Raw genomic sequence first — 11,393 nt, forward strand, 5'->3', positions numbered from 1 at the left:
CGACGATTTTGATAGTCGACGTAATCGTGACTAGTCGACTAATCGTGGCAGCCCTACTTTCTGGTATAGTACATTGTGTTACTTTGTCTTTTGTAGGAGCAAAGGTAAGGACTATGAATAAGTGAGTGAAGCTGGTGCATTTAATGTCATGTTAATATAAAGTTAATTAGCACCAGAAATATCAGTTTACCTGTGATTAGAGTTCATGTTTTACAGATGATAGTTGGATTCACGTGAGCACCTTCTGATCTTAACCTTAGTGAGATTAATGGGTTAGCAAGGTAAGACGAGGCTAAAGCCAGCGTTTTCAGTGTCACAAAGATGGCTTTCCTTTGACCTGGCCAGATCACCACAGTAACTTATGCTAAATACACAACCTGGTCAGCAACATGTTGTGGTTAAAGTTTTAGTTTAAAATCATTCAGAAGTGCCACATTTTTACTGATTTTTTTAAAATTTTTATTTCCAGTAGCCTGTAAATGTGATATAGATTCTCTGCTGAAGTGAGATGTTTTGTAAATGCTACCTGTAGAACTTAAAAATGTCTCTAATGCTCACTCGACCCATTCTGCGCTAAAGGAGAGTCAAACATCGTGTCAGACGCCCCCTTTCTTATATGTGAGCACACAAAGAGCCTGAGTTAACAAAAACAGTTCTGTGATGACACCTGTCAGCTTTGACTGGGGTTTTAGGTTTTGTCAAGCCAGATAGTGCAGGGAAACCTAGCTATGTTGAACTTCATTTGTAGTATATGCCTCTCATTTACCTTCTACAAACCATTTTAATTTTTAAAAAAGAGAAAGGAAACTCTGCGGCACAAAGTAAAGCACAATCAAAAATGACTTTCTTCCTCTTAAGGCACTTCCACCTCTCAGTGATTAATCCAGACTTCCTTAAATACTAACCCTCAATTATCTAAAAGAAGAAAACATGGTGTTTGTAGACTGAGCATTGAAAAAAGGCTCTAACACTGTACTGATGTTGTTGACCTGCTGACTTGTCTCCAACAGGATGTGTGCTCCAGTTATGGTGGAGCTGGAGGGAGAAACAGACCCGCTGCAGATAGCTATGAAAGAACTAAAGTAAGCCATAATTTTCTTTGATGACTTTTTGTCATTTCTCTTTTTCATGTGTGAGTGACATTATTTAAAGAGCAGGTGACTGTAACAGTATCTCTGTCTTTTTGTCCTCACTAACAGGAGCAGAAAGATCCCCATCATCATCCGCAGGTACCTTCCCGATGGGAGTTACGAGGACTGGGGTTGCGACGAGCTCATCATAACTGATTAAACATCTTATGAAACAGTCTACGCTGACAGATCAGCCTAAGCTGCTTCACAGCGACCACCCTAACTGGTTTTACAGCTACACAAACCCAGTGGAGGAGTCTCCTTCACGCCCACTCCCAGATCCAGTCGCTGTAATTCTCCAGTGACTGTAAACATGAGGTGTACTGCATAAGACTAAGACTCAAAATAATGCAAAACAAATTAGTATGCTGTTTATAGTTCATAATCCTGTGAACTTACTTATTGTTTTCCCCTCTAACTATTTGTTTAGTGTTCATCACAACCCAGCTCATTTTTTTTCTTTTTTTTTATCTGGTACCCACTGAACTCAATTGTTTTAGCGGCTGCAATGCTTCTAAGAGCCACAAGGGGGAGATATATCTCAGTCAAACACTTAAGTTTTATAAAGGAATCCTGTATTATGAAGTATTTGTGTTTTTGAAAAGAGGTGATTGTAGTGAAATTACAGTTTTATTGTTATAAATAAAGATTTTTGTATAAAGAGTTTGATTTATGTTACTTACACTACGAAATGTAAACAGGTTTACAATGAGGGTGAAGTTACACTCTCTGGGTTCATAAGTCATAAAGACTTAGGAATCCTACTGCAACAAGCACTAAATGCACACATTACTGTAGTAGATCGATAGATAACAGTAAGAATCCTCACTTCCGACAGTGGATGTTGATGTTTACACGGAGAAGTATTGTCACAGTCATGATGCATGGTGTGTGTGGCTCCCCCCGCCCCACTCCATAAACACAAAGCAGCCAAACAGTCAGTGTATTGTTTTAGGAGAAATGGGTTGTTGCCCGGGCAGAGAGACGGCGAGTGAATGCGGGAAGACAGAGAGAAAGTTTGTGAGAAAGCAGATTAAAGGATTTCTTGTAGGAGACAGTGTGTGATGATACTCTAGTAAATAGGCGAGTGGATTATATGTTGCTTGTGTGTGTGTTTGTGGGAGCTCCGTGACATGTATGTAAAGACAGAACTGATTTGAAAGGGAAAAAAAATGCAGCTGGTAATAAAACTGATGAAGAAGCTCGTCTTTTTTCTTCTGTAGTCGACTTAAAGCAAAGGCGTGTCGGTCACTGTGACCTCTGAGCATCAGCAGGCAGGAGTCAGTTGGCGCTGGTGTTAGTAATTATGTGTAAAATGTGTGAAAAACTGCTTTAATCTATGAGTCTTTTGATTGGAGGAGACGGTACCTCGGGGTGATGCTGCGCTTCTTTCATGGGCTCATGTGATACTCACCAGCACCAACACAGGGAGGCCAATATCAGGTCGCCTCCAGCAGAGGGAATGACTACAATCTCCCGAGACCTTCGCTGGATCAGGAACTTCCACCTCCTACTTGATTTGTTTGTCATTTGTCTGATTTGTTTTTCAGTCCTTTACAACATGACTTCTCTTATTGCTTTACTAGATATACGCTGACTGGCCACTGTATTAGGTACACTTGTTCACCTGCTCATTATCACAAATATTGAATCAGCCAATCACATGGCAGCAACTCATTGCATTCAGGCATGCAGACGTGGTGAAGATGACCTGCTGGAGTTCAAACTGAGCTTCAGAATGAGGACGAAAGGTGATGTAAGTGACTTTGAGTGAGGCGTGGTTGTTGGCGTCAGGCAGGCTGGTCTGAGTATTTCAGAAACTGTTGATCTGCTGGGATTTTCCCACGCACCCATCTCTAGGGGATACAGAGGAGAATGGCCAGACTTCTGCAAGCTGAGAGGAATGTGGCAAAAGCTAAATAAACACTTAACCAACTAAAGTCTGAATGCACACCAGAAGACCACACCTGTGCCACTAGTCTCAACTTAGAAAAGAAAACTGAGGCTACAATTTGCACAGCTCATAAAAAAGTGTTTCCTGATTTCTCCTGTGATATTCTGATTGGATGATCAGAATTTGATATAATAAAAAATAAAAATAAAAAGAACATTTAAAAAAGGTGATGTAATCGCATGGTGGTTATTTTCTTTGCAGCTTTTAGGCCCGTTTGAGCACTGAGCAAAGCCTACCTGAGTAGTGTTGCTGAACATTTCCTTTCCTTTGTGGATGGAGATAAAGGGATTGGACATGTTATCATGACAGGATAATATACCGTGTCAAAAAGCTCAAATCATCTTGATGGTTTCTGAGTTTATAAGATACCTTTATTAGTCCCACGAGTGGGAAATTTCATGTTAAATATGTACTTAAATGGCCTCCTCAGTCAACAGATCACCATCCAGTATAGCTTCGTTTGGATGTGGTGAAACAGGAGATTCACATTATGGATGTGCAGCTGACACATCTGCCGCAGCTGTGTGATGCTGTCATGTCAACATGGACCAGAATCTCAGAGGAACATCTCAGGAAGGTCCAACCCTGTACTAACAAATTGAACTGCATTTTACTTCCTTTGATCAGCAGTGGTCATCTCATAGCTGCAACACAACTGAGTCTCATCTCTCTTTCTTTCACCTGTTGCACCCTCCCAAACTTTCATTTGATTCTCTATAATAGATTTCTTTTATACTTGATCAGTAGATTGGATTATCACAGGCTGATCTATTACTGCACTCTGGAGTTTCTCCTCTGATTCTTCATTTGCGTTTGTCAGTTTGGTCGTATCAGCACAGAGCCTTTGTTCTATTTTTTCATGGATCATCAGAGGACCGTGCCACCTCCTTTCACATCTCAGCTAACGTTTCATTGCCTGCGAGAATTCAAATGAAGCCTTTCGAGCAGTATCTCAACAGTCACCTGTCTGACACCTGCTTTGACATTCATTTGACACAAAATCCCATAACTCTGTCTATATCTTCTCCTTTTCATTATTTGAATCCCATTTCAGCTTCTATCTGATTTTTTTTTTGTACTAGGATGGGGTGAGTGTTGGGGACGCTTAGAGGGTAGCGAGGGTTGCTGGGTCTCTGCATGGAGTGTAGGAGTCCCTTTGTATCCTGCTGAAGCGGCAGGCCAGGCAGTTATGGGTACGCTCCCTCATTGCCCATGTTTCCCTCCTCCCCCTAGATCCCTTTCAATGGCCCTCTTTGTCTTTGCAAAGTATCACACAGCCGATTAAAAAGAGGGAATTAAAAGTCAGGCTTAACCCACAACACGCACACACATACACACACAATATAAGGAACCTGAAATATGCATGCATAACCAACCCTGCCCCCCGAGGCTGCATTACTTTAAGTTTATGTAAAGGAAGGTAGCTGCATCACAGTCTCATTCATCGCCCTCCACATGCACGTCACTATCAGCCGTGTCCAGCTTACCTCTACCAGTGGCCAGATTGAGCATCAGCCAGCCAAAGTGAATTATCCAGTAGCTGAAGAGATTATGTTGGGAATGTGAGCAGCATGGGCTGAGTCATTAGATGCCCCAAAGACGTGAGCTTTTGTTTGTTTTTTTTCCACTGCAGTTTGTAGCCAGAAGAGAAGAGTTTTTGTGGTCTTCACAACCAAAAGGAACCTTTTTTCATCATTTGTAGTATTTATGACTTTTCAAGAGGCAAGCTTGTATTCAAGCAGAAATAACAAAGCTTTATTTCACGTCAGAATACAAAGTCATCATCATCATCATCGTGTTCAGGCTTTCACACCTGCTGTTATTCAGACGCAGTTACACAAGAAATGTGAAATGCTCAAATGAGAAATTGAGAGAAAGGATGTGCACGCAAACATGAAACCAAATCATAAATAAATGTGGAATTAAAAACATTACCCATAGCTCACACACACATATATAGTAGCAATGAGAATGTAAGCTTAACTCTTATGCTGGAGGTAATTGGTTAAAGTAAAACTGACTTTGAGCTCTGCCTGAGCTGTGGTGCATGCATATGGTCCACATGTGTGCAGTACCGATATACATTATGTATAAAACAAAGAAATTCAGTTTAGCTCTTTTGCAGATATAGGTTAAGATATTTAAAATGCAGATATATTTGAGAAGCAGTGAAGAAGAATGCGGGATGTAGGGAAGAGAAATAACAGGTATAACGTGTAAATAAAGATGGTAAGTAATCATCAAAAGGTAAGTACTGATACAAAAGCTGTTAGTAGTAAAGTCATAATAAGGACAAGGCACATTTTCTATTTGACATCAGGCTGCGTTAAAACATTCAGTGCCTGGAAATTGTTTCTCAGTGTTGGCATTATTTACAATGTAACTTTTTAAACTATAATCAAAAGATCATTTTGTCTCACACTCAACCAAAAAAAACAACAGACAAAGGCAGTGCTGTAGACCTTCAGTGGATAACAATGGCAAAAAGTCATTTTAAACAGTACAGTAAACACAGCACGTTGTTAAAACAACAAGTACGTTTCTGTTAAGGATTTTGTCATGAAACACTGAGTGATAATGGATTATCAGCAGATGAATAGAACTGCCTTTCATCGTGAGTCAGTGCCTTTGTGCTACAAACTTAAAGGAAGTTTTTGACACGATTGCATTTTGAATTGAGTCAAAGCTAAGAAAAAAAAAACAAAAAAACAAAACACTAATTGGCCACAAAATGTAAGGTAGCTTTGAATGTTATGTTGGGAGAAACTTTCTTTTAAAAGAACAGTTTCTTCTTTATAAAAAGTACAGGTTTTGGTCTCAAAACTTTGGTCATGTTTGTGTGTATCGACATAAGTACAACTTCAAGTACACCCAATAAGCTAAATATACACTTCAGTTAACAAAAGCACAGCATGGATTTATGGCATTTTTTCCCCTCCGTGTCCATTTGTCGAGTGTACAAAGGCATTTTAAGTGAACACAGCATAAACAAATTGAATTCAAAAAGGGACGACTGTGGCTCTGAGAGGACAGTATGTCGTGAGTATTTGTTGTGTTGACTTTCGAAAGGAATACAAGGCTAACGTTTGTTTGACAAAAGGTCAGTCAAGCCTGAGAAGTGAAAGGCCGGCAAATAGTTTGGCACTCCGTTCTCCTGGCGTTAAAACAAACATCTCGGGTAAAATGAATTTGTCTCCTTTGTCGCGCTCACAGATCGAAGTCTTGCTTTTTTCTCGCTGTGTCCCTGTCACCTCTGACCCCTCTGTTTGCCCGTGGCGTTGTGGACTGCTGCGATACACGCTGACAAGTACGTGATCGCATACCACCCATGAACACAGCCAGAAGTGCCAAAGGCTTTGCTGTGGTGCTGCTGGTGGCGTTGGGTGATTTTTATTTTATTTTACTTATTTGCATTATCGATGTATTGCACTCTGACTCCTCCACCGAGTGCCGCAAATGATCGACCGCTCCTCAAAAGCACCACGCTCCAAGCTCATCCTCAGGCTGTGACAGCATGTTTTCGTCTGGGCAAGAGCAGAAGGGTGTTTCCCCCCTTCTGCCTCCCCAGACGCATCCCCCAGTGCCTGCCCACTCCCCCCAGACCAGATCTCGTTCGACTCTGACACCACCAGCGCGACTCTTGCTGCTGCTGCTGCCTCTGCTCCTCTGGTCTGACGTTGGGGCTGAACCTGCACCGGCACGCTCTGGTCTCGTTATCTGTCATGGCCGCGACAGCGTTGTGTAGACAGGCTGTTCCCAGTGTGTGGGGCTGTGCGACTGCGATACGCTGGCTGAGTCAGTGATGGCAGTGTACAAAGGCCTCTGGGAAGGCCCCATGTAAGAAAAGGCGGAGTACAACCCCGGAGCCTGGCTCGAATGGGCGTAGTATGACCCCGAGCCCTGGTGGTCGGCGTATTCTGCAAACTGAGCTCTTGAGGCCAACGAGGGGAAGGCAGAGCTGTAGTGAGGAAGGCTGAGGGGGGTGTAAGTGACGTGGGAACCTGCTGAAGCTGCTTCCACAAAGTGACCCGCAGCACCTCCGGCCTCACTCTTAATCTGGGCTTTGGAGGGATCTGAGCTCAGAGGGGAGCCATGGTGTTGCTGTGGCGGCTGCTGCTGCTGCTTGGAGAGCCAGGCTGCTGAGTGTCCACTGGCCGCTGCCAGAGCTGAGGAGATCCCATAGGTGTACGGAGAGGCCGGAGTAGCTGTTGTGGTTCCTGCAGCCCCCGCACTCGGCCCAACCCCTGGGTGCCCATTAGGGGGAAGGTACTGATCAAACTCATTGACATCAAACGGCTCCATATTAGCCATTACCTCATGACTCATCTCACCAATGTCCACGTTACCAAAGTCGATATGAGGTTTCCCAGACCCCGCAGCACCTGAGCTTCCTTCCGCTCCCATTGTACCACGAGAAGTCCCGTTCCCGGCACCCTCCCTCTTACCATCTCCTGCCTTTGCAGACTGAGGCTCGGTCTTGGGAGTAGTGGGAGGTGTTGGAGGACTGTGGCTCTGACCTGTGGCAAAAGAGAAAGCAGTTACAGCTCGTTTGCCCTGCAGATTCACAGACAATTACCTAAGCGTGTGTCATCATGTTCAGTGGACTCAGGCTTAACAGTGGAGTAGCGGGCGGGAGCCGGCAGCCCACCTACAGCATAAGGGTGATGCCCATCTGCCAGAGGGGACCCGGCTCCCCCACTGTAGGCCACTTCCAGGTGGGTGCCTTTGTAGTGGTACTGGCTGTAGATGACCTCACCCTCCAAATGGCCTTCAGCCTCGCTTCCTGACCCAGAACCAATCTTCCCATTCTTGCGGCGTCGCGGCTGATACTTGTAGTCAGGGTAGTCCTTTTTGTGCTGCTTCCTCAGCCTCTCTGCCTCCTCAATGAAGGGTCGCTTGTCACTCTCATTAAGAAGCCTCAGGGGGGGAAAAATGGTAAATTTGATCGTTTAAGTTACGAAGATCCATAGTCACTTTTTTTCCTGTTGAATACAGTACATATTCTACAGGATGGTGCAAAAAAGACCATAGAATAAAAAAGAATAAACCTTTATGACTGGCAGTGATTTGCAAATGATTAAAACCTTAGATTTATTTGAAATGTGTAGAAAGACAGTATGATAAATGCTGAAAGGGTAAAATATTTGGATTTTGAAAAATACGCTCATTTTGAATGAGCCAGCAACAGAAATAATTTACTGGTTTGCTTTGTTACCTCATCTTTGATTTAAGCACTTCACACTCCCGTGAAGCTGGATGACCGAGCACCTCAGAGAACACACCTCATCTCTGACCAACACTTTGTAAGAATTAGAAACCGAGGAGACTGATTGTTCCAGTTTTGGAACCTAAATGTTTTCCAATTCTTCCTTGGTGTAGGATTTCAGATGCTGAAGAGTTTCGGGGCTTTTTTTCTTTCTTTCTTTTTTTGTTTTGTTTTCCATTTCAATTTCATAACGAGATAAATCTGGATTTCTGAACCTTAAATCAGTTCATGTTTCACTGTGAACTGATTTAAGGTTGATTAAGAGTTAAAGGAATGAATTTGATCGCAGAGTAGGAAGAAGTGATTCCAAAAGCCTCTCTTTACTCCTCTGAAATGCTCTTTAACACCCAATAATGTTACCACTTTCTGTCTTATAAAAACATTAACAATACTTTTTTGTTTTTTGTTTGTTTGCGTTTTTGGTTTCCTTTTTTTTTTTGGGGGGGGAGGCATGTTGTCTGTCCCTTATCTTCAGTTATGTGTTTAAATAATTGCTAATCCTTCATATCATATTTCTATCAACCCTGCCAGGATGACATATTTTCCTTTGTTAGCAGCAATAGTTTCATTTGCTACATCTCCACAGCTGCATCTAATGTCACTCCTGCCAGCGGCTTCTGACTGCCAAACTCTAATGAAATAATACAGCCCAAAGTTGCATCCTGTCTGCAACATGGGACTGAGCTCCTACTATTACACCCCTGACAGGAGTGGCATGAGAAAACCCTGACCCTCCTCAGCCTCCCTGTTCATCGTGTTTGTGGGTCAATTAACTACTACTGACTGAGCCCAAGGTCAAGTCTTTATCAAATTAATATGATCCCTGCAAGGTAATGCATTTAACCTTTTCTGTCCTTCTTGGTAAGAAATAATGAGCAATCTGAAGAAGTCAGCAACCAAGAAGGAAAGACTCTCCAGTGCCTGCCTGACAGAAGGTTGAAATGAAAGAAGTGCAGGTTTTCTGTAAGCAAATGAAGCAATGAAAGACTCAGAATATTAGGGAACTGTAAGTTTATTAACTATAAAAAAGGCTAGATCATTCTTCTTCTTTGAATGTACTTTAAATGAACTTTGCCAGGGGGGAACTCCTTCCAGCTAATGTTTCCCAGGAATTAAAACAGTGAATTGAATTAGCCAGGATTCAGAAACATGTGACCAGGGCGCACTCACTGCACCAAAAAACAAGAGCTGCTCAACTGGTGAACTGTGGCCTAAAGCGGGAAAGAAGACTGAGCTGCCTCCTGATAGTCTAAAAATACTTCTTTTTTTTCAGGAAACATATCACAGATAATATCACGTGTAAAACAGAGCGAGGCATTTTTTTCAAACACGTTATAACTGTGTTGGTTTTCATTGTATTCGACTTTAAGAACATTAAGTGGAGGGTGTGCACTAAATCACACGAGTCAAAGTGGTGAATATACAGTGGCCTCTCTATGAGCCTGCAGAAGCTGAAATAGAAACGTGTGTTTGATGTGTTTGAGCTGATATGTTTCGGTTTATTGAGATGATGCCTCTGTAACTATAACTAACGTGTGTGTGCGCGCGCGTGTGTTCATTTTTGATAAAAAGTCTTCAGTGTCTGATTCAATTATTCCTGGAGTAGCTACTTAAGCTGTGACCCTTGAGCGGTGGTGTTCATGTGGCTGTTTATTCGGGACATTTTAATCTGTCAAAGCTTAATCGTCTCTTTCTTGTTTGGTGGAACGAGAATTCACCTAAATTTATTATTCAATTTACTGTGTGTGAGAGCCAGACGTTTTCGGGATTTTAAAGTGGGCCTTAAGACGGACTATAAGCAACCGGCCTGCTCACCTCCAGAGCTTCCCCAGGGTCTTGCTGAGCTCCGCGTTGTGCAGGTGCGGGTGTTGGTCGGCCAGTTTCCTCCGCGCCGCCTGCGCCCACACCATGAAGGCGTTCATTGGCCTCTTCACGTGCTGTTTGTTCTTGCTTCCGCTGCTTACGCGAACGGGCATGGGCACGAGGGTCCAGTCGTAGCACTTGAGCACCTGGCTCACAGCGTCGCGGATTCCCGCGGGGAAGCGGTCGTCCTCGTCGTCGGATTTGACGGAGGAGCAACCCGCCGACGCGTCGTCCAGCCCGACCAGCTGCGGCTGATGCTGCTGCCCGTGGAGAGGCGAGTCCCCAGCAACAGCGGCCCCGGAGGAATGACCCGGTGACAGGGAGCGGCTGTCGTCAGACATCCCTGGGCTGAGCTCAACCTCTGAAAAGCTCTGCTCCTCTCTGGACATCGTCCTTCACACAAGCCTCCAGGCGCGCAGAGGATGTAAAAAGCTGTTCTTAAATGCTCAGCTCTACCTGTCTGGTTCTTGTTTCTGTGTAGCTCTGCAGTTTACGCACGGAGGGTCGGCTGTCTCTCTGGCCTCATCTAAGTTATAATATAAACTGCCAGTCTGTCTCTACTCTCAGCCTCCGTTGCAAAACTCTGTGAGGATTCCACATTAAAGTTCTTTCCATCCGTGTTGTTGGTATCATAGGCGGCTCGATGCGCACCTTGGACCCCAGTTTACCTGCTATTGCGCAACTCTCTCCGCCAAACTCACCCGCTCTTACTTCCCTCCTGACTACACCTTCCTTCTCTCCTCCGTTTATCCCGCGATCGAGATCCAACAGCGAGGACCTGAAACAGCAGAGGGATGAGGAGCATCAGCTTAATAAATCAGAGGTAGAGCGACAGCGGATTTGGGTACGGTTGGCCACGATTTAGCAAAACTTTCTGTTCTTTTCGAATCCAGCATTAAGATGCTAAACGTCCTGGATCTGAAAGCATTAACCCCACACAAATACTCAACACGATATCACGATATGTGAAACCATGCCTATATGTGTATATTTGTGGCCCTCTATAGCGCACATCCCCCCTGCAGGTCCGGGCCTCGGCTCCCAAAACAAGCTACTGTTTTGCAGTTATTGCAAGCTCCCCGGAGAAAATGTGTTGGAATGATAGGAGACCACAGCAGCACAAAAGTCGGATTTATACCGCGTGGTTCTTGAATAAACACATCATGCCCCTGGAAACATA

The 11,393-nt window shown here is 43.8% G+C and overlaps 2 protein-coding genes across 3 annotated transcripts in view; one reads left to right on the forward strand and one right to left on the reverse strand.

Annotated features, from left to right (window-relative positions):
- Nucleotides 1–2,325, forward strand: part of polr2f (RNA polymerase II, I and III subunit F) — a 4,291-nt gene extending 1,966 nt beyond the window's left edge. Inside the window, exons 4-5 of the mRNA XM_005737943.1 lie at nucleotides 1,011–1,082; nucleotides 1,200–2,325. Coding sequence (XP_005738000.1) covers nucleotides 1,011–1,082; nucleotides 1,200–1,290 — 163 coding nt within the window. The 3' untranslated portion in view covers nucleotides 1,291–2,325. The remainder of the gene's footprint in view (nucleotides 1–1,010; nucleotides 1,083–1,199) is intronic.
- A 2,492-nt stretch (nucleotides 2,326–4,817) lies between these two features.
- The window catches only part of LOC102200971 (SRY-box transcription factor 10), an 8,377-nt gene continuing 1,801 nt past the window's right edge, over nucleotides 4,818–11,393 (reverse strand). The window contains exons 2-4 of one of the 2 annotated variants that reach the window (XM_005737945.1): nucleotides 10,166–10,991; nucleotides 7,841–8,001; nucleotides 4,818–7,601 (exon numbers count right to left, since the gene is read on the reverse strand). In XM_005737945.1, the coding sequence (XP_005738002.1) occupies nucleotides 6,805–7,601; nucleotides 7,841–8,001; nucleotides 10,166–10,602 (1,395 nt within the window). In that variant the 5' untranslated portion in view covers nucleotides 10,603–10,991 and the 3' untranslated portion in view covers nucleotides 4,818–6,804. Of the gene's footprint in view, nucleotides 7,602–7,840; nucleotides 8,002–10,165; nucleotides 11,384–11,393 lie in introns of those variants that run through there. The other variant, XM_013912137.1, reaches the window with a different exon arrangement.

This window comes from Pundamilia nyererei, unplaced genomic scaffold (assembly GCF_000239375.1).
Source record: "Pundamilia nyererei isolate P.nyererei 1_Seehausen unplaced genomic scaffold, PunNye1.0 scaffold00081, whole genome shotgun sequence".
Taxonomy (NCBI): domain Eukaryota; kingdom Metazoa; phylum Chordata; class Actinopteri; order Cichliformes; family Cichlidae; genus Pundamilia; species Pundamilia nyererei.